The 23,904-nt window shown below is 36.7% G+C and overlaps 2 protein-coding genes across 2 annotated transcripts; both read left to right on the forward strand.

Moving 5' to 3' along the window:
* LOC114362951 (uncharacterized) lies at window positions 1-4,125 on the forward strand. The gene is made up of 3 exons (XM_028318539.1): window positions 1-414; window positions 2,920-3,201; window positions 3,882-4,125. Exons 1-2 carry the CDS (start codon window positions 282-284, stop codon window positions 3,156-3,158), a joined length of 372 nt encoding a protein of 123 aa, XP_028174340.1. The 5' UTR covers window positions 1-281; the 3' UTR covers window positions 3,159-3,201; window positions 3,882-4,125.
* Window positions 4,126-20,086: 15,961 nt separating this feature from the next.
* LOC114362979 (uncharacterized) lies at window positions 20,087-20,740 on the forward strand. Its single transcript, XM_028318567.1, has one exon. It carries the CDS (start codon window positions 20,097-20,099, stop codon window positions 20,577-20,579), a length of 483 nt encoding a protein of 160 aa, XP_028174368.1. The 5' UTR covers window positions 20,087-20,096; the 3' UTR covers window positions 20,580-20,740.
* The last annotated feature ends 3,164 nt before the right edge of the window (window positions 20,741-23,904 follow it).

Genomic DNA, 23,904 nt, shown 5'->3' on the forward strand with positions numbered 1-23,904 from the left:
ACATATATTACAAAAAGAAGAAACATTGTGCCCTGCTGTCAAATAGGGGCCCGCTCAGCATTAATCGGGGCATGCCGTGGGCATGCCTCGACACCGATTTTCAGCGGGTCCCTTGACGTTGCTGCGCCCTACCGCCGAAGGAGAAGCACTCCGTAAAGTGCCTGTCTGTCGGCGGGAACCGCAATAAGGGGGCGGCGAAAATGTACACCCATAAAAAACAAACACAAAAATCAAATAAAAAATAATAAAAACAAAACAACAAATCAACAAAACCAACATTTATGCAATCCACGACAAATCAGGGTTTTTACATTAATGTTATCTACGGGTCGAAACCAAGTGGATTGTATTGGTATGAAGTTAATTACTTACTATTCGTTGCAGGTGGAGCGCGCGTCGGCCAAAAATTTCCAGGTAATTCTACATGTATTCAATATTACAGCTTTCTGCATTACGTGATAGGTGTTATTTTTTAATTTCAGAATGTCTAGGTTCTTTATTAAGGATTTGGGTATTACGCCTGTTGCCGATAATACTATGGGGATTATATGAACTGATTTTACTTTCCACTGTATTTTTAGTTGTAGTATGGCTAGATCTGTATACAGGGTGGAAACGATAAGTGATCTCACTCGATTATTTGTAAACTATACAAGATATCGAAAAACTGGTTACTGATCCTGAAAGTACTTGACGAGTTCTTTCAAACGGTACTAATAATAGGTTACAGAATAAACTGGAACTATCCGAAAATTCAATGTTTCCAGCTTCCATACATTTGGTAAAGTTACATAATATTAAAAACTAAACAAGATATCGCAAAACTAGTTACTAATCCTAAAAGTGCTTCACGAGCTCTATCCAACGGTATCAACAATAGCTTACAAAATAAATTGGATCTATCCAAAAATTCAATGTTTCCATCTTCCATACATTTAGTACTATCACAGTCATGGCACTCATCTCAAGAGATGATCTTGATAATATTATAGCAAGTAAAGCCTAAAACTTATGTTTTCCACAAATAATTTCAAACAAGATGCAAGTTACGAGTTTATTTAACCGACTTTTAAGTTTATTATTTAACAAAAAATAAATTACACTTCTAATTAGAGTTGCCACGAATAGTGATTTGGCCGAATACCGAATACCGAATATTCGGCAACGCTGTCGGCCGAAGCGCCGAATATTCGGTCGCCGAATATTCGGCACAAAGTACATGCTAGTCGAGCGCGTAAATAATAATACGACAGGTTGCGACCTGTCTCCATCGCGCGCGGGCGGTGTGAGGCTATTTGACTGTTTCATTCAATTGCGAGTAAATCACGTCACGGCACGCATTGTCAGATTAATACAAATTACTAATAAAACGTTACGATTTTGCTGAAAAGTTTGTTCGTTAGTTCTTTTTCAATTGTTTGTTCATTAAAAAATGACACCAATTACCTAATAAAAAATCGGCCATATGGGAATATTATGAGATTTGTAGTAAAAATAATAAACTGGCCAATTGTTTGCTGTGTAGTAGCTCTGAAACTAAGTTGTAATGATGATGATTCTAGTAGTACCGATGACGATTCTTCTCCACGTCGTAAGAGAAGAAACTTGAACGAAAATGGTAAGTCATTTGAAATACACGACTGAAAAGGGTCCTACTGGGAACTTAAATGAAAGAGTGGACTGTATTTCAATAGGGCTGGTTTAATAGCCGTTTACAATTAGGTTTAAGTATTAAACTACGACGTGGTGATACAAAATGGCGATCGCGAGTTGGAGGTCCGAACGAGTAGTACGTGCTATGTACGGCTGGGGGCCCAATCGAGTGTGTGGCGCGCTCGGCGGACGGCGCGCTGCTCGTGGTGGTGGGATTCCTCCCGCACGTCTCCTCCCGTGCGTCAAGACCGGTCCGCGACAACGACAGTTTCTGGAACTGCTTTGAGGAAATCGCTAAAGATAATATGCGAAATAGTACTGATGAGGAGAACGTGGAGAAGAATACTGTGGCAAATGAGATGTATTTTTATTTGAAATCAAATTGACTAGGTCGGAAAGCTGATCCTTACAAGTGGTGGTCAGCTAATGAAAAGCAATACCCAAGCTCTCGAAATTTCCTAAAGTTTATCTTTCTTATCCCGGTAGTAGCGTGTATAGTGAGAGGTTGTTTTCTGAAGCTGGTATCGTTATGATGAAAAGCGTAATCGTTTGCTACCGCCAAATGCTGAAAAGCTTGTTTTTATCCATCACAACTTACCGCTGATTAATTTTACTTATTAAAGTATTGTAATTTGATAATAAAGACAAATCTTGATTAATATGATGTGTCTTTTTTTCCATGATTTGGTATTCGGTATTCGGCCGAATAGTACCTATTATTCGGCCGAATACCGAATACCAAACAAAGTGGCCGAATAGGCCGAATACCGAATAGTAGCCGAATATTCGTGGCATGTCTACTTCTAATATTGTGTGGTTGGCATACATTTAGTATGGAAGCTGGAAACATTGAATTTTCGGATAGTTTCAGTTTATTCTGCAACCTATTATTGGTACCATTTGAAAGAGCTCGTGAAGCACTGAAGCACTTTCAGGATCAGTAAACATTTTTTCAATACCTTGTATAGTTTAGAAATAATCGAGTGAGATCACTTATCGTTTCCACCCTGTATTTTGTGAGCTTCTCATTATTATTATAACGATACTTTCTGTTTATGTCCTATTAAAAATTCATGAAACGAGATTTGGCATTATTTTTTGTTATTAGTAACGGTTTGCGACTTATTAAAGTACAAGACTGCCTCTCACTTAACATCAGGTGTTATTGCGGTCTTTTCTTTATTTGTCTCCTGTCACAGAAAAAAAGTTCCTGCCTTGTTCTGTATAAAAAAAATCAAGTATTAAGCATTAAGTTTTTCCTTATAGATGGCGTGGGTTTTATCACCATTGTAGGTAACAGGCGTCTTCTCATGGCCCATGGATATACCTTCTCCCAGACGGCCCTGAACTACTGGTACTGCTCCAAGAAACAGAAAGGCTGCAAGGCGAGGGTCAGCCTGACTGCGGACGAGAAAGAAGTGGCGTCCTGCTGCTTTGAACATGACCATCCCCCGCCTGTGTACAAACGCCTTCAAAGTGGGCTGTATAAAAAGATGTCCAGTTAAGACGAACAAGATGATAATGACGAATCTGGCGCAGCGACCCAAAGTGAGTCTTAGCCTCCGATAGCTAGCAATAACGCCCGTATTCACAAACATTAATATGAGGTCTCACAGTGCGCATGAACGCACAGGGTGACATACGAACCAATCACAGANACTATGAGGTCTCACAGTGCGCAATGCGCCATGATAATGATTGAATAAGAATTTTTTAAAGTATTTTCCTTTTATTTATTTTTCTTTCTTCCCTTCTTCTAAATAAACGACTTTCAAGTGAATGTGACGATTTTTTTTTTGTATATTTCTCAATCTGTTTTGTTGTACTAACAACAACATATCAAGCGAAACACTGGGTTCTTATCTCATTATAATACAAGCTATTTTGCTACGAAAATGTATAGTCTGATGTAGGGTAATCAATATCTTTTCAAATATCTTTTGGACAATCTCACACAGCGCCATCTAGCCCCAACCAAAGTAAGCAATTAATATGCTTGTGTTATGGGTGCTAGCTTAACGGATATACTACTTATATACTTTTTTTTTTAAATACATACATATTATACATAGTAACACCCAGACCCGTCACAGAAATTAAAATTCATCATTTCAATTTCTGCTCGGCCGGAAATCGAACCCGGGACCTCTCGGCATAGTAGTCCGTTCTGAACCACTACACCAAACGGCCGACTCTCAATAAAAGGATATTGTTCATCTTTTTTACAGATACAGAAGTAAAATTCATTCAGTTATCAAAGAAAAAACGCCTGCTGATGGCCAACAAGTATACCTTTGCTCAAACGTCTGCGAGACACTGGTACTGCTCCAAGAGGCTGAAAGGCTGTGAAGCGAGGATCTTCCTCAACAAAGACGAGACTGAAGTGGTGTACAGCAAAAATGACCATAACCATAAACCCCCAGTGTATTGTCAGATGAATTCTGGTTACTACATGAAGATTACCAGTTGATTTGAGACAGTAGACCTTTTCACAGAACATTGTAATAGTTTGGGTCTTGTTGATTCACCAAAAGAATTGCATGCGATTGGATAGAAATATAGAAGAAAACATTTCAATGATATAGATTAAAAAAGTTTTGGAAAGATTTTGTTTTTAATTTTGTTTATCACCTGCTCCTTAAATGTTATTTCTCACATAATATATAAGTTACTTTGTAATATAAGGTTATACCGTTGGTTTTGTGGAAGTTTCAATCTGTAGCTATGACTGTAAAATTCAAAGAACATCAGCTAACATTTCTAAAATTTTCAGAATATTGTGCTGATGCAATCATGGCCATGTCGACACCACGGGGCAACGTGATCCAACTGGGAGGTTACACCTATTCCTTCGTCAACCGCACCAGCAATTACCTCAGNTCAAGGAATACAGTTATGCATTTCTTGTTATTATCTAGTTGCTCTACCACTAACGAACTCATTGCAGAAACTGCATCTTCAGTGGATTTTCCCGGTCTAAAGCCGTACTGACAAGAGGATAGGATGTTGTATTTGTTAAGGTAGTTAAGCAGTCTAGAGTTAAGTAATTTTTCTATAATCTTTGAAATAGCTGGCAAGACGGATATAGGTCTATAGTTAGTTACACTGTCTCTATTCCCAGCCTTGTAAACTGGAGTTATAATTGACTTTTTAAGTGAAGACGGGAAAATTCCCTTGTTAAAACAGAGGTTTGCAAAGTGGGTTATAATCGGTACAACATGAGACCTTATGTGTTTGAGAAAGTTAGTAGGAATATTGTCCCAGCCAGGTGCACTGCTTGACTTAAGCGACATCAGAATACTACCAACCTCATCCTGATCTGTGTCCAATAGGACAAAAGAGTTAGGCTGACTTGGTAAGTCGCGTAAGTAAGTGTTCCGTTCATCATCAGACGTCTGCACGCGTTTAGCCAACTGCTCACCAATATGCGCAAAAAANGTTATTACCGTTGGTTTTGTGGAAGTTTCAATCTGTAGCTATGACTGTAAAATTCAAAGAACATCAGCTAACATTTCTAAAATTTTCAGAATATTGTGCTGATGCAATCATGGCCATGTCGACACCACGGGGCAACGTGATCCAACTGGGAGGTTACACCTATTCCTTCGTCAACCGCACCAGCAATTACCTCAGGTGTTCGAAGAAGATGCGAGGAAAATGCCCAGCCAGGATCAAGATCGATGAGAAAGGATATATACTTTTTGCTGACACCGCGCATAATCATCCACCACCTGACCATATTTATATTAACTGACCAGTCAGTTCTTCAAAAAATAGGGATAGGATAGGGTCAGATCCCACTGTCATTATGTGTCAAACTTTTTCTAATTTACAGTTGTTCGACACTAAACCGTCCTAGCTATGACATTGTCAGAAGGGCGCTACTATCAATACTTAGGTTTTTAGTTAATTTTTTTGCCATTTGACGTTTCAGAAGCGTTCAACTATAACTGTCATTTCTTCATCATCAAAACTATAGTTTCTATCGCCAGATAGCTTTCATCTGTCTCAAATACAAAATCTTTAAGTGGCTTTAATGTCAATTTTATCTCACTGATAAAAATTATCTGACGATCGAAAAATAGATTAGGTACCTACGGGTCATTTATTACCTAATTGTTGTATTATTGGTAGGTCTGTAAAGCAGGCATTGTCGTTAATATTTTGTATTAAATGTAATTTGTATTATATAATAAGTAGTAATTGTGGTAACTCATTGACATTGTACAAGTATGATCATGAAAACTTGATTTTCGTGTTGAATAAAGTTAGCGTGGTAGGTAAATTAAGTTTGCGTAAATATTTTTTGGTTTCAACTTCAGCTTTTGCACTTTCACTTTTTTTTTTTAATAATAACAACGCCTGTATTTAGATTTTATAAACATTTATAGGATTGGCGGAATGCGCATGTTTTAATTCTTAAGGCATTAAATAAATTAAATTATTATTGATGTTTTATTTTACCCTAGCAAAATGTATTCTTATGAATGTGGAGCTCAACTAATCCTGAAATATCACGGGAAGGTCTTGAAGGTCCTCGGGGAACATAACCACGAACATCCCTGGTAGGTAGAAGATTAGCTAATAGACTTTATAAAAAAAACGTTAATATTTTATTAGGTTAATATTTAATTATTTTTGTTAGGTTCATAATAAAGATAAAAAAGTTGATAAGTGCTGTTTATTATTTTTAACTTTTCCACTGCGAAAAGCTAAGCTATTGAGTGACTGGAATCTGCGTTGACGTCAATATCTTTTTTGAAAAAAAGAAAAGAATAGAATTTTTTCTAAAAGAAGCTACGATAAAATCTTATCGAGGTTTATCAATTTTAGATGATAAGCCCATAATAATAATGTTTATTGTCTATAAGGTAAGAAAACGCGGCCAAATTCATTTTCCAAAAATACTGAGACGAAGAAAACATCAACTAATTGTTTAATAAGACGGTTGTTGTTATTTCTATCCATAAAAATATAGGAGAAATATCTACCAATGGCAGCATGAATTCTCTGGTGGGTCATAAAAAGCTTAGTGGTTAAAATATCTATTCTAGAATGAGTTTGAGTTTCCTCTTTAAATTGACATTATTATTCTTCCACAGATCAATTTTTCCGTCTCAAAACTCTCTATGGTAAAAATATATTCTGGTTCCGAGGATACACCTATTCATATCTGGGAAAATCCAAATTTCTTCTGCGGTGTTCTAGAAAGTTCCGCGGTCAATGTGGAGCCACACTGAGAATAGACAAATATGACAATGTCATTAAAATAACAAATCAACATAACCACCCACCACCTCGAGGTATAGTCACAGACAAAGGGCTGTATATTCCATAGCATTTAAGAGATTTATGTGTACAAACTACAACCAAAGCCTACGTGTAAATTCAAATTCAAATTTATTTATTTGCCAGAAACAGGCAACATAATGATGCAAGTGTGATAATAAATTAAAAGAAAATAAAGTTAAAAAAAATGGATTAAGAAGTTTTTTTACCTTTCTGATCCAATTTATTTCAGATAGTGTCATCCACGAAGACACGCTCCACCATTCGTCCTAATCGTTTATAGTTTAGTATGCATGCTACCGCTAATGTTTGAGTGTTATCGGTACCACTAAGACTAGGCGCAGACCACCGATTTTTAGTTGGCCGATAGTTGGGCCCGATTTTAATTTGTATGAAGAATCAGCCAAATCAAATCGGTGTAATGTGCGCACTTCCATATATTGCCCATACTGATCAACTGCCCGACTAAACTATCGGACGAAGAATAATCTATGGTCTGCGCCTAGGCTAAGAAGTGACCCGATATCGATTAAGAAGTGAGCCACGTTTTAGAATGTACCTTGTTTTTATACGGCTATGGTGAGAAATGAAAATGAAATTATAAATATTTGCCAGATCAAGTAGTACAAAATAAAAGACAGATCTCCACACTACGCATTGCCTGTCATGTGGAGGAAGGAATCACGATTTACAAGTAGTATTAGAACGACTAAGCAGAAGTGCAATATAAGGATACAATAAATCAAAAGATAGGAAAGGAAATTAGGAATTGTTGAGTGTGTGCATATTCTGCTTGTATATAAAAGTGTAGATGTGTTGTGTGTGTGAAATAAACGATATTGTATTATAATTTTTATTGAGGTTACATAACATTGTCATTACTTTTATTCCCAGATGAACTTCAACGTCTTACAACTTGCAATGGAAAAAATATCTTTTGGTTCCGAGGATACACCTTTTCATGTCTGGGAAAATCCAAAACTCTTCTGCGGTGTTCTAGAGCGTTCCGCGGTCATTGCAAAGCCCAACTGAGAATAGACGAACATGACAATGTCATTAAAATAATGAATGACCATAATCACCCAATACCTCAAGGTATCCTTACAGCCAACGGGCTGTATATACCATAGTATTTAAGATATAACTGTGTGTATGTTTTGTGGTGTATGTTTGTTGTATTGTGAATTAAGATTCTTTCACTATTGGTGAACATTAAAACAAAAGAAAATAAATTTTAAAATGAATTAAAAAGTTTTAATACTAGAGACCGGATTATATGCAACATAAAAAGCTTATTATATTGTACTTGTTGGAGAGTTAGTAATAAAAAGAGAGCACAAAAACAAAATTAATCTAAAAAAGAAAGAATATTAAGTATAATTAAAATAAAATTTTATTATATTATGACACGTGGTACTTACTTCCATCCCAACAGTTACATTCGGTAGGTATTTATAAATACATAGATGGTTACTTTAAGATGTCGTCGGCTCACCTTGGATGGATTTTCGTTGCATTTTCTGGTACGTGGCCTCCACTCCAGAACCTTGCTGCCCCATCGGCTGTCATTTATTTATTATTATTCAAACATCTTAAAAGCTAACAGAATACATTCCAAAGGTTATCTTGCATGTCAAATTGTCAATATAATGATAATTAGATAACAAAGTATTAACATTCTGCGAACTATGTGCTCTGCCCATTGGCACTTCAGCTTACTAATCCGTCGGGCTATGTCAGGCCATTGCAGGCCGCTACCATCCGGTCGAGATAGAAATCATTGGAGGAGGCCTATGTTCAGCAGCGGATGTCCTGCTGCTGAAATGATGGTGATGACTTTAACTTGTAACATTTGTATTCACTTTCAGACATCCTGTCGTTTTTGCCTACAAACAATGGTCAGTTTGTCATAATGTTCCAAAACTACACTTTTTCCTACCACGGCCCAACACGGCGATATCTGCGCTGCTCGAAGGGCTCGCAGGGCATCTGTGGAGTGAGGATCAGAGTGGATCCTGAGAGTGGAAAGGTCCTTCGAATTAAGGGGGTGCACAACCACATGCCACCGAAATACATAAAAAGTTTTGATGGATTTTATAAAAAAGTTTAAACAAAATAAAAATAAAAATATTGTTGATATTGCCCGTCTTTATTTCAATGGTTTCCACAATTTGAGGTTGCATGTCTTCTTTGTGCCACTTGCCGTAATGTTGATCTCGAAGTGCTGGTAAGAGATAAAAGATATCTGCATCTCATGTTTTGAGCTTTTTGAAGAAATGAATCTCTACACGCGTTTAAATCCCTTTTAATCTATTCGTAGCCTCAGATTACGTCTTCATACCATCTGGCCTGAAGAACAAATTGCTGATGCTGGCTGGTTACACCTTCGCCCAGAACCACTCGAAACGCCTCTGGTACTGCTCGCAGAAGAGAAAGGGTTGCAGAGCGAAGGTCAACATGGACCAGTACGATCAGATCACATCGGCTGACAACAATCATAATCATGACCCTCCGAAATATCACGTTACGAGCTGCGGGCAATTCGTTAAAATGCGGGACTAATATGGAATAAAATAGATGAAGAAATTGATGATCGGGGTTTTGTTTCCCATACGGAATCCAAAATAAAACAATAGAAGTAAAATACCTATGTATAAATGTCTTATAGATGACCCACGCTGAACTGTCCCGCCAAACTCAATGACAGGGGGGCGCTACCATCGTTCAACTATATGGTTTCCAACATGGCAAAAATCGGAACTAGCGATTCGGTATTGACGGTGGCGCCCCACTGTCAATGTCATGCACAGGACAGTTCAGTATTTTGGAACTATAGAAAGGAGTTTTGGCCACGGTTTGGCTGCCAATTATAAAATAAACAAAAAACACCAGAGGGAAATCAATTTAGAAATTAAACTGTCACGTTTGTAACTTTGTAACAACTAGTCAGAAGGAACTATAGAAAATAAGTTGAAAAATGTAAAAAAATACTGAGAATAAATATAACATTGCTTGTTTACTTTTAAAACCAGCTATAAAAACTATAAGGAAAGCAATATTAAAATTTAGTTATTTTAGTTTAACATTTATAACGTTTTTTCTTTTTCATTAGGTAAACAAGTACATCCACCCGCACCTTTGTTCAAATCATCTGGAAGAACATTGAGAAAAAGATGCAGAGTGTGTTACAAAAAATACAAAAAAAGAATTAATGTACTTTCTGGCTGCCCAGAATGCGAAGCATTTCCGGGATTATGCCTGGAGAATATCCGAGAATATCACAAGTATTAATTTAAAAAGAATCACCTACCCACGATGTACGGGACCGACTGACGATGCGTGATACTGATGCTGTTTAAAATACAATGAATATAACAATATCACAATTTTTTATTTCACCATATTAAAATTTATGACAGGCAAATTGGAGTCTAAAATCGTCAGAACTATAGAAAATAAACCGTCTAGGTCTGCTCGTTTGCCTCCTGTCACATAAAAAAATAAGTGAAAAAATAAAAAAAGGTAACTGTGAAAATATAATATTGCTTCTTTACTTTTAAAATTAACTGTAAAAAATATAAAGAGAACAATATTAAAATTTAGTTTATCATTTTTTCTTTTTCATTAGGTAAACAAGTACATCTACCCGCACCTTTGTTCAAGTCATCTGGAAGAACATTGAGAAAAAGATGCAGAGTGTGTTACAAAAAATACAAAAAAAGAGTTAATGTACTTTTTGGCTGCCCAAATTGCGAAGGGTTTCCGGGATTATGCCTGGAAAAATGTTTCCGAGAATATCATAAGTATTAATGAACTAGCTGACCCGGCGAACTTCGTACCGCCTTAGCGTAGAGATTTTCTTAATATTTTTTTCCGTAAGAACCATCCTTGGACTTCCACAAACATTTAAAAAAAAGAATTATCGAAATCGGTTCAGCCGTTCACACGTGATGCCGTGACAACGCGAAACGGGTTTCATTTTTATATATATAGATAAGAATCACTTACGCACGATGTATGCGACCGACCGACGATGCGTGATAATGGTGCTGTTTAAAATACAACAAATATAACAATTTCTCAATTTTTTATTTCACTTACTTTGGAGGTAAATTGGTCACGATCTCATCTGGTGATAGTCAAAACTAGTTCGTTTTGTGAGGAGTTAAGAGCGTAGACGCTGTACTCTTTAGTCATGGGAAGACACACACAAGGAGTGCCACAAAGCAATTAAAAAAAAAACCATTCTGCCTTTTTAAGTTGTCAGTTTATCAATTAAGGATGTCGCACGCACATTTTCAACCCAGAAAGGGATCGTAACGGTATCGGTTTGTATGAAACTCCATGCTGCAACGCACACTATCCGCATCGTAACGTAAACGCCTCGCCTCGCGATTGACAGCGCGTGAAAGGCGATGCGAGCTCTAATACGGTGTTGATCCCTTTCCAAACTTTCAGGTTCGGTAAATCGAAAGAACCCCGTCATACGCTGGACTATTGTGGTGAGGTGAACCCGCATATCATATTACTTTAGCTTAACGGAACTATTTACCTACTAACCCATTAACAAACAGAGTAATATCAAATTATATTTCAGTTCTAGAGTATATACCGAGCCAACGTGGCAGCGGCAAGGTGCTGGTATACAAAGGCTACACTTACGCTACCATGAGAAACAAAAATCGCTGGTACTGCTCGAAGAAGGCAGCTGGGTGTAAGGCAAGGCTGTTGGTTCTGGAGAACGACGATGTCCTGGAACACAATGAATTTCATAACCACTCACCTCCGAATCTGTACAGAGATCACAATGGGAAATTGTATCGAGTTTAGGAGTTGGTCTTTTTATTCCTTACTAGCTTTTGCCAGCGGCTTCACCCGCGTGAAATTTTGTCTGCCACAAAAAACAATATTGCGCGTGGCGCTGTTCCAAAAAATCATGATAAAAATTATCCTATTTCCTTTCCCGGTACTCAAACTATCTCTATGCTTTAGAATCGGTTCAGTGGTTTAGGCGTGAAAGAGGGACAGACGCAGAGTTACTTGCATGTATAATATTAAGTAGGGATATCTCCTTTATTCATATTTAGCACCGTCTACTTAGATATTACATAAAGAAACTAGGTATTTGTAAAGAGTATTTGCACGACGATAAATATGTATGTACCTACTTGATGTAATAAACTTATACTTATTTTAGGTCCGTTTGGTCTTTATTTTTTGCTCCATCGCAAATCATATCTGTACCCTTATGAGATTGCATATTATTTAGTCTGGCTGTTAGAGAACTAATTTCTTTAAAAAAGGATTCCACTAACTATTTTAATTACATTACAGTTATAGAATACATGTCGAGCCAACGTGGCAGCGGCAAGGTGCTGGTGTACAAAGGATTCACTTATGCGCATATGGGCAAGAAGAATCGCTGGTACTGCTCGAAGAAGGCAACTGGGTGTAAGGCCAGGCTGTTCGTTGACGAGGAGAACGACGATGTCCACGAACTTAATGAACATAACCACCAACCTCCGAATCTGTACAGAGATCCTACGGGGAAATTGTATCGGGTCTAAGAGCTGCACCTAGCTGGTCTATTATCTTCTTTCATTGGAGAGGAGACAGGGTTTTGTAATGGGGAAATTGGTTGTTACGACGGCATCTTTCTTTTTCTTAAATAGTATAGCAATTCAACAAGTAAGTATATGTATATTGGTCCATTGAAGCTGTTTGTACTTATTGTACTGTAAGTATTTGTGTGGTAATCATAGGTACAATTAGATGAATGAATAACCTTCTCGTAGTTTAAGAAAAGCCATGAAATTAATCTTACAGTAGTAGGTAAGTAGAATAGAATAGAAAAATCTTTATTTGACACAAAAAATAAAATATTACGAACAAAAAGAATAAAGAAAACTTTGTACTTAGTTTAATATTTTTTCATTCAGATACACAATATACACATCTGAAATACTATTAACATTATAGAGAGACGAGAATATTTTACACAGAAAAGGAGTTTGTTTTTTTTTCTTTTAATAGTTAATAGTATTCCCTACAAGTATTTAACAGTATTTGCTTGACCATAAGTTGATTTAGATGTAAGTAGTTAGAGAACGTGTTTCGTTAAAGTACGAGTATGTCAATTGATGTGTGAGAACAAACATGTATTTGTAGGCACATTTTGTTTTTATTTTGGTACATGATAATATCCCTTTATGATTCCCAAATTCAGATAGTCTCAAGCTCCATCATAAATCGCACCTGTATCCTTATGAAAAAGTAGAATTATTACTTTATACAAACACTAAGACAAATTGAAAGTTTTATTTGCAACCAATAAAGCTGTCGAATTCCTCAAGGTTTAGAGTTCGTGCCGAGTAAGCGAAGCGGTTGGCAACTGTTGGTCTACAGGGGGTACACCTATTCTAGAACAACCAAGTCACAATGGCATTGCTCCAAGAAAGGCACCTGCAGGGCTAAGCTCGTGGTTATTGACCAGAAGGTGATCAACGAGTTAAAGTATCACAATCACCCGCCGCCCAAGTTGATTAGAAAAGCTGATGGGAATCTCGTTAGGTTATAAACATGAGAAAATTTTGCTTAAATGTAAAGTTGTACTTATAGAAGAACTCCATCTAGCCTAGGATTGGGTGCCACGATAATCTAGAGGCATTTTATCGGTTTTAGACGATATTTTAGACATTTGTTGGCGAAGACACCGCCTTAAACGAATAGCTTGTGCAGCTGTTAGCCATTGATCAACATACGGACTGCTCTTCCAGTCATAGTCACGATGGAATTTCACCGTTCTACCAACTGCCCGAAGCAGTCACAACTGCTCGAGCGGTTGGCAGAATACTGCAGTGTGCTACGCATTCGCAGCTTGAAGCTGTCGATACTAGTTGTTGCAAGCTGTCCGTGTATAGCGGACCTAAAATCGACGATTAGACATTATCGTGGCGCGCATCCAAGCCTGGCTAGGCATATTTTTGTAAATTTGTTTGTTAATAATTTGATTGTAATTATATTTTTGATTAGCTATTACTGTCTGCTATTTGTTAATCTGTAGAATTAGATTGATGGCAATAAAATCAAAAATCAAAAATATTTATTCATTTTAGATGTGGTCTAAGTGGCACTTATGAACGTCAAAATAATAATATAGTAAATAATGAAAAAGAAAAGGTAGCCCTTATGGCACTTTACATGTCTTCTTATCTTTTGGGACCTACTAGAGTATAATAGAATTCAAAGTTCTATGTATTTGTGTTTTAGATGAAGAAGGCCCCGAATTCCTTCGCTATTACAGACGCTACCGGGAATTGAATCCTGGAAGGTTTGAAGCTGGCACCAGACGGGTGGAAGAGCCAGAGGATGTGAGGGATCCTGCAGATCGAGTCAGCAATATTCTCAGTTTCTTAGTTCAAAGCAAAAAGTAATATAATCGATGCCAAAGCTTAGACAACTGAGGCATTCGATTGATGCATTTCATTCAACTGTTTCTCAACAAAGACCATACGAGTGATGTTGTGCGACGTCACAAGACATACTATGTTATACTCTATCCTAGTTAGCGTTATAATCATCTGTAACTACTTCATCTGTATCAATCAATACCAATTAAAATAAAGTTAATGTTACTTNTGTTACTTAATTTATGCTTACAATATGTAATAAACGATTTTTTCTCTTAAAAATAAAATCTTAATTTGAGATTCATTTCTTCACCTATGAAATAAAGTCTTTTGTACTTTCTTCGCTTAAATATTTAATTAATCTTAATAATTTTTCATGTCGCAGTGACTTTCCTTCCCACGACCCGCGGGACCACCATCGCAATGTATGAGAACTATTCGTACTCATACAGAAACGGGAAGCGTCTGCTGGTCTGCTCCAGTATACTTAGCAAGAAGTGTAAGGCGCGACTGAAGATGGACAGTACAGGCGTTTTTATATTGTATGCCCACTCTGAACACAACCACCCACCTCCAGTTTTCCACAAAGCCAACGATGGGACGTATGTTAAAATTAGATAATAAATTCCAATTCTTTATTAGTATGTAGTCCCTTTCTGGGCATTTGTACATTTAATGTCAATATAGCTTGCCCTGTCACACCACACACACAAGGTGGACCGACGACCTCATANCCTTATTTGTATCAAGTACCTTAATAATAATTGTTAAGGTTCGACCAAAGCATCGCGTGCAGCATTCGATGGTAATGGCGATCAAAAAATGTCGTGTATGAATTTGTAGCGATAAGTTCAACGCGATCAGTGCCCTAATTGACGTTACAAAACTTAAACGACATATAAGCGATTTGATCGCTGGAGTTACTTTGTTAATCGCCCGATTTTGTTTCGATTTCGTTTTTATGCGTATTCAATAGTTACCTCCGTGGTATTCCCTATTGCCTATTTTGAAGTTTGGTTTAATCGCATGACAGTGATTAAACGTCAATAATGACAAATCGCTCAGTTGCGATCCTATCGAGTTATCGTTCTATATAGACTAAGAGCTAGTGAACGCCAGACCTACGTTACTTTATAAAGGCTGAAAGTTTGTCAGCGCATGCTCCCAACATAGCTAAGAACCATGGCCAAACATGAAGTTTGGGTCGTGGTGGCTTTGGCAGACAGACGGTGCTAAAGGTGTGTAAAATACCAACTTAATTACGTCAAAGTATAAAGGCTGATTTTTTGATATTTCCTTCAAAATGTTATTAGAAATGACGTCATTCATTGACAGACACCTACCATGGTGGCAGCCCTTAGCCAGACACCTTAAAGTTCATGAAAATGTAGTTCTACTTACGTCATACTATAAAAGCTGATATTTACATAAAATATTTGAACTATCATTTGATGAAGTTTCCTCATCAGCCAGACACTTCTGATGGTTCCTTCGCCTTGCCAGACAGCTTTTAGGGTGGCTGAAAGTGCGAACGCGAGGCACTATAAATATTGTTTATTGTACTTTTTCTTAAGTTACTCAAGTATTTGAGTCTGTAAATCATCGTCTCATGTTGATGAGCTGATGATGGAATGTAAGTACAACTCCTTAAGGCTTAGGAGTTGGAGGACAATTCTTTAAGCAGTATATAAAAGTATAGTTTCTAAAGTTATTTGGGTGTTTGCATCGGCTAGTCATCATCCCATGTTGATGGAAGGTACAACTCCTTAACGCTTAGGAGTTGTAGGATAACTCACGTCATGCTCCCCGGCAGAACTACTTTTGATTTAACTAGTGTAAGTTTCTAAAATAAATCTATGAAATTTCTATAAAATTATAGTCCTATTTAAAAAAAATGATGTCTCAGGTTTCGCCGTATTTTGTTATTGAAAGTTGTTGCGCTGCAGAGTATTCTTCCAGCGAAACCATCACGATATATCTATTACTATGCATAGTATAATCAAATTTATAGTATCAAATAATTCTATAACAATTCTATATTGAATTAGGACCCCCAACCCAAATCCTCACTAGAATTTATATACACGGAAAATATGGTGCCACAAATTTTCTCTTCGAAATAGTTGCTAAACGCCTAGAGTAAAATTCTTAGCAACATTAGCATTAACATAGGTAATGCTAATGTTGCTAAGAACTTTACTCTAGGCAACTTTCAGAGGTAATCACTTTAAAATTAGGGATTACCTACCTAAGCCTTAAGGAGTTGTACTAACCTTCTATCATCAGCTCATCAATATGTGATGATTTACAGACTCAAATACTTGAGTAACTTAAGAAAAAGTACAAAATACAATATTTCGTTCGCACTTTCAGCCACCCTAAAAGCTGTCTGGCAAGGCGAAGGAACCATCAGAAGTGTCTGGCTGATGAGGAAATTTTATCAAATGATGGTTCAAATATTTTATGTAAATATCAGCTTTTATAGTATGACGTAAGTAGGAATACATTTTCATGAACTTTAAGGTGTCTGGCTAAGGGCTTCCACCATGGTAGGTGTCTGTCAATGAATAATGTCATTTCTAATAAGATTTTGAAGGAAATATAAAAAAATCAGCCTTTATACTTTGACGTAATTAAGTTGGTATTTTACACACCTTTGGTACCGTCTGTCTGCCAAAGCCACCACGACCCAAACTTCATGTTTGGCCATGGTTCTTAGCTATGTTGGGAGCATGCGCTGACAAACTTTCAGCCTTTATAAAATAACGTAGGTCTGGCGTTCACTAGCTCTTAGTCTAATAGAAATGACACGTGAATACGTATTTAGGGCTGTTTTTCAATAGGACGACTTCTAAACGTCAACGATATTTTGACTTCAAGTTTCAAAATACGTAAATTAGGCCACTGTTATTGGTCGCGGGGATCTATGCACGCGCAGTGATCGCCCATCGCCATCGCCGAAGCGAGAGCACGCGTTGATTTGGCCGAAGCTTTAGTTCATATCTCTATTTTAACTGTTAACACGTCTATCAGTTATGCGTTCAATTAATAATGTAAGTGTTGAATTAACAAGTTGAAATGTCTTAAATTTTAAATAAATATTTTTAATATTTCTATTGAGTGTGTTTTGATTCTGTTACTTTACGTCGATTTTTATTTCATTTATATGAACCATTGCTGATTATACTTACTTACCATCAATCAACATTTTTATTTGCTGTCAATCTTATAATCTCCTTGCTGCCCCATCGGCTGTCAGTTCTGCTTATTAGGTGCCCTGCCCATAGGCACTTCAGCTTTCTAAATCTAATCCATCGGGCTATTTCAGCGACTTTATTTAGTTTACGGATCTCATTTCTGATTCGATCTCGTAAATTGAGTAATCATTGAGGGAGGCCTATGTTCAGCAGTGGACCTCCTGTAGCTAAAATGATGATGATGATAATAATGTACAATCTCCAACGCTTCAAACTGCTAGCCCGTGGGATCCTAAGCGGTCGCATGAGACCGCGGTAACAATTTATTTCTATTGCATCTCGATTCGCTGGTACTAGAACTAAATAGTTTAACAGTTTTATTTTCTAAGTCTTATTGCAACTAACTTTTGCTTCCAGATTACTACGAGGAAATTCCATTACTAGGCAAATCCGTGATCCTGTACAGAAATCACACATTTTCTAAGCAAGGGTACTCGAAGACCACGCTGTACTGTTCCAAGAAGAAAATAAGCGGCTGTCCAGCTAAACTGAAGCTGTCTGGTAACAAATGNTCAGGCTATATGTATATTATTAACTAGCTTTCCGCCCACGGCTTCGCACGCGTGAAATTTCGTTTGTCACAGATCGTCATAAATTATAGCCTACTAGCTGACCCGGCGAACTTTGTACCGCCTTAGCGTAGAGATTTTCTTAATATTTTTTTCCGTAAGAACCATCCTTGGACTTCCACAAACATTTAAAAAAAAGAATTATCGAAATCGGTTCAGCCGTTCACACGTGATGCCGTGACAACGCGAAACGGGTTTCATTTTTATATATATAGATAGATATGTTATTCTGGATTATGAACAATAATACTGTAAAGTTTCATCAAAATCCGTTCAGTGGTTTTTGAGCCTATTCATTACAAACATACAAAATTACAAACATACAACAATAGGTACAAATCTTTCCTCTTTATAATATTAGTATAGATTAAACCAGAGTTAAGGGTTTGGCTTAGAATCTCTAATACACTTTATTTTAGTCCTATTAGTTTAAGTTTGCAATTGCCTTTAAATTTTTATTTTAGGATCTTTGCAAACAATAAGTATGGATAAGTTCAAGAAAAAGTGTCATCATAGCATTTCATCTTTTTTTGATTGGTTCAAAAGATATTTTTACGATGGCATAGCTTCTCTTTTTTACATAAAATAAAAATAATGGCTATTCAACTAGTATAATAATTTTATTATTGGACTAGTATTGAAAATGTTTGTATTTATTAGTATAGGTACTTTTCAAATTCCTTATTTTGTGTGTTTATTTGTATTTAATGCTGAAATAAAGCTTCGTAGGTAATTATTCTTTCCTTACATTGTAGTAATTTTCAATAAAAAGAAAACATTTTTATATACCTACCTTCTCATTGTATTTATACGATTGCCGATAGGTAGTTGAGTTTATTATAAAGCTACAATTTTCAGGTGAACTCAACATTATAACATTGACCGACAACAAAACTGTGGTCCTATACGACAACTATTCCTTTTCGTACTCGGAGTCTTCACGAAGATACTTATCTTGTTCCCGAAGGTTGAGGGGGAAGTGCAGGGCCAAGCTTAAGGTGGAAACCGATGGAAGAGTAACATTTTATGGCGACTACCATAACCACACTCCACCAAAGTACGTAAGGATAGGTGATGGGAGATATTTCAAAGTGTGAACAACCTAAGAAAAGGTGTACGCTGATGACAGCATTTTTTGCCAGAAAAACTACTTTTTTTAATTCATAATGAGGAAGCTCTTAGCCTGTATCTCACCTGATGGTAAGAAATGATCAGGCCGAAGGTGGAAGCGAGCTTCACCCGGCATCCTCAACCACGGAGGAACTGCCAATCTTACTTCTAACTGCCGGAACACAACAACGCTGATATTGTTGTACTTTCTAGAGATAAAGAGGCATAGGGGTCAAATATGCATAACATCAAAACATCTGGTGATCAAAAGGCTGGCAGCTGTTTCAGTCAACGAATAAGCCTGGCCATACAACGTGGCAATGCTGCCAGCTTTTTGGGCACCATTTGCATTCCCGACTGCGGCGCTGGGAGTTTAAAGTTTTTTCTTTTTTAAGTTACTTTATGTTTTGTGTAAATTTAAACTCTGGCATAGATTCTGCCCTTTATTTATCTCAATACAATGTTTAGTTTTGTTAGTGTAATGTTTGTGACAAAATTTATTGTGCTTATTAAGATTTACCACAAATAAACATTTCTTGACAATTACGTATTTCTATGTAGAGTAGACTCATAGTTAAATGTCAATGTAAAATTACAATTTACAAGACTAATAAGGATTCCAAATCTAGTATTGCATAATGTGGACAAAATTAGTATTTATTATATGGACGACAAAAAACTTGCTCTAATTAGTTCTTTGAAGATTTTTACGTTAATACATAATATTTTTAGATAGTCGTTAGATACTGCTTAGTTCAAAGAATTATGCATAATGTGAAATATTTCTTTTTTCAGAAAACAACGGCGTAATGAATTTACAAATAAGCGAAGTACACACACAAGTAACAGCTGACAACCTTTCTGACGATGACGTCATTGAGGTAGTAAGAGACGAAGCACCCATCGAAATACTATCGGACGGTGAAGAAACTGAACTTCAGAATAAGAATCTAAATCAACTTGCCGATGTCATAAAAGATTTCCATTTTACCTCAGTCCCGTCTACTTCAGACTCCCATGGTGATCAAAGTATGGAAACTGAAGATCCTCTAGCCAATAAAACTGGTGAAAAATCAACAGACGAGTTGTGTGAAGCCATTACAACTGGTGTTAACAATATGAAAACTACAGTAGACAAATCTAATGAAAATGAAATTGTTAAGGCTTTAAAGCCAGATATTTCTAAAATTTCTCTAGATAGTACTAAGAAAATTAATCCAGACCCTCCACTAGACACGACTGACAAGATTGATAACATAGTTCCTGAAACTGTTACAAAAGAAAGTGGTTAGAGTTTATTAAAGAATTAGTTAATATTTTTTCAACTTTTCTTATAATTAATTCATTATAGTGATTGTAACTTTGCTTTCTTATGTTAATTGTAATAAAGCTTACGTTATAATTAAGAAATATTTAAATTAAAACGATTTAAAGCTCTCGTTGCTTATTTATGGTCTCGGCTTAAATTAAAAAATAGGAATTAAGTTATTTAAAATGTATGTTTATTTTACTTTTCACTGTCAATACTGTGATACATTAAGTAATGCGTATCAAAAAACTTGTTTTTTTCTTCTTATGGTGCGTCCAGACTGGGCGAATTTTCTCGCGCGGCAAACTCAACTTCCTGCTCACTCAAGAGCAGAGTGAGCAGGATGACCAGCGCGCCGCGCGAGCAAATTCGCCCAGTCTGGACGCACCATTAAAATAACATTAAGGTTTTCGTTTAATCAACATGATTCAATATCAGTGTGTTAATAAATAAGTAATATGCCTTATTCAAAAGGATAAATTAAATTAGCTAAATGTTATGTTATATAACAATTTCCATTAAATAAAGGTTTATAAAATTAAGTTATTATTTCTTTTTGTGTAATTACCTAAAACCCTGCTTCTTATCAACCCGTTGGCCCCTCAGTTCGCATTTGTCACTCAAGCCACGTTTAAGTTTTAAAAAATTTACGGTGTTTCAACTTACCTCGGTTTCCCCTAATACCTATGATTTACATTATAGTATGTATAATATTGTAATAACATGACATAAAATAGGAAGCAGGGCATTTTTAACTCTTTTTGACTCAAATTCTGATTGATTAACTAAATCATAAACTAATAATAAGTCAACATTATTTTTAACACGAATTCTTAATTGTTTTATCATTTCAGGTATGATCATTTACAAGATAAGCAGGAAGTGCAAAAATCATCCAATCAACCTCAACGTGGCACTCGGCAAGATACTGTCAAAGGAAATCAGCATACGACAAGCTTCTCTCATCTACAGCATACCTAAAAGCACTCTCTTCGACAAACTCAAGCTGTACAGAAAACAAAACGAATTAATGTAATTGTTAAGGTTCGACCAAAGCAACGCGTGCAGCATGCGATGGTAGGTAATGGCGATCAAATGTCGTGTATGAATTCACGTAACAAAACTTCAACGACATACAAGCGATTTGATCGCTGGAGTTACTTTTCGTATTCACGTATTAATCGCCCGATTTTGTTTTGATTTCGTTTTTATGCGTATTCAATCGTTACCTCCGTAGTATTCACCTATTACCTATTTTGAAGTTTGGTTTAATCGCACGCATGACAGTGATTAAACGTCAATAATGACAAATCGCTCAGTTGCGATCCTATCGAGTAATCGTTCTATAGAAATGACACGTGAATACGAATTTAGGACTGTTTTTCAATACAATGACTTCTAAACGTCAACGATATTTTGACATGTTTCAAAATACGTGAATTAGGCCACTGTTATTGGTCGCGGCGATCTATGCACGCGCAGTGATCGCCAATCGCCATCGCCGACGCGAGCGCACGCGTTGGTTTGGCCGAAGCTTTAGTTCATATCTCTATTTAAACTGTTAACACGTCTATCAGTTGTGCGTTCAATTATTAAAATAAGTGTTGAATTAACAAGTTGAAATGTCTTAAATTTTAAATAAATATTTTTAATATTTCTATTGAATGTGTTTTAATTGTTGCTTGATGGTCCTACTATCATGGGTAATGTAACATTGATAGCCGATGACATTTTTTATTTATTTATAATATAATATGAACAATAGACATGTTGACACCACCAATCAATTGACGTACTTTTTAAAACTGTCAAAACGAAACTCTCCCATAGATTTTGTATGGCACTACAAGCAAGTGAAAGTGATGTCACTATTTTTTCAACTCAATTAAACTACTTTTTTCAATCACAATGCGAAGAAAAATTTTAATTTACAGGTAATTTAAAAGTAATTAAGTTTTTAAGACCAGAATGAAGGGTCTTTTTATAAAAAGTTGTGGTTTTGATTTATTGAGGTATGGTGTCAAACTTTCTATTGCTGACTATACCTACAATCAATCAAACTTCTCCTTGCTGCCCTATCGGCCATCAGTTCTGCGTATTATGTTCCCTGTCCATTGCCACTTCAGCTTGCTAATCCGTTCGACTATGTAAGCGACTTTTGTTCTTTTACGGATCTCCCCATATCTGATTCGATATCTACTAGGCAATTACAGTAAGGCGCTGGATGCAGGCTGCTACCAACCGGGCGATGTGGAAACATTCGGAGAAGTCAATGTTCAGCAATGGACGTTCTGTGCGGTCGCATGAATCCGCGGTAACAATTTATTATGTCTCGATTCGCTGGTACTTGAAGAGCTAGTTTAACAATTTCATTTTCTAGGTCTTATAGCAACTAACCTCTGCTTCCAGATTACTACGAGGAAATTCCATTGCTAGGCAAATCCGTGATCCTGTACAGAAATCACACATTTTCTAAGCAAGGGTACTCGAAGACCACGCTGTACTGTTCCAAGAAGAAAATAAGCGGCTGTCCAGCTAAACTGAAGCTGTCTGGCAACAAATGCGTCTTGGCTGCTATGAACGAACACAATCATCCAGCACCTAATTTTTATAAGACGGTTGATGGCAAGTACATAAAGGTAGGATAAAGTGCAAAACACCACAAGGTGGACCAACGACCTCATAAAGGTAGTAAGGCGCTGGATGCAAGACGCTACAACCGGTCATAATAGAAATCATTGGAGGAGGCCTATGTTCAGCAGTGGACGTCCTATGGCTGAAATGATGATGATGATGAAGAAATGGATCAGTAGCGAATTGCGGGAAGCTATGGTGGTGACTTTCGTCCACTGCTGGACAAAGGCCTCCGGATTTCCTCAACGACCGATCCTGTGCTGCCCGCATCCAGGTGCTTCCTGCGACCTTCACCAGATCGTCGGTTCACTGATTGGAAGACTGGCCTATACATACTAAGTTCACTGGCTCGTAGTCGCCACTCGAAAACTTTTCTTCTCTAGGTTACTTTTTTGCCAAATATTATTTTATTCTCCGTTTAAAATCCGTAAAATCTCAAGTTGTATTTAGACAAATCTGATGGAAGACTAGATACTGTTAACCAAAAGTATGTTTCAATATTCTTTAAATAAAATGGGAGACATGGTGCCAAAAATGTGTATCGTACCTATTGCCTGCACTTATTGAATTATCTGAGTAGGTTAGTAAGTGTTGTAATTTTAATATAACTAGTGCAATTTACCCGTATTTTTTTTATCTAAGAGTCACTTAAGTAATAAGTCACTTAAGCAGTG

The sequence above is a fragment of the Ostrinia furnacalis genome, unplaced genomic scaffold (assembly GCF_004193835.3).
Source record: "Ostrinia furnacalis isolate ACB-3 unplaced genomic scaffold, ASM419383v2 OfSCF6932, whole genome shotgun sequence".
Lineage (NCBI taxonomy): Eukaryota > Metazoa > Arthropoda > Insecta > Lepidoptera > Crambidae > Ostrinia > Ostrinia furnacalis.

What these genes read in the sequence shown, in the direction of transcription:
- LOC114362951 (XM_028318539.1), top strand. Translation starts at nt 282, where the DNA reads ATGCAATCCACGACAAATCAGGGTTTTTACATTAATGTTATCTACGGG. An exon ending in CGTCGGCCAAAAATTTCCAG is followed by an intron (nt 415 to 2,919) that starts GTAATTCTACAT and finishes TTTTCCTTATAG; the next exon opens with ATGGCGTGGGTTTTATCACC.
- LOC114362979 (XM_028318567.1), top strand. Translation starts at nt 20,097, where the DNA reads ATGAATTTACAAATAAGCGAAGTACACACACAAGTAACAGCTGACAAC.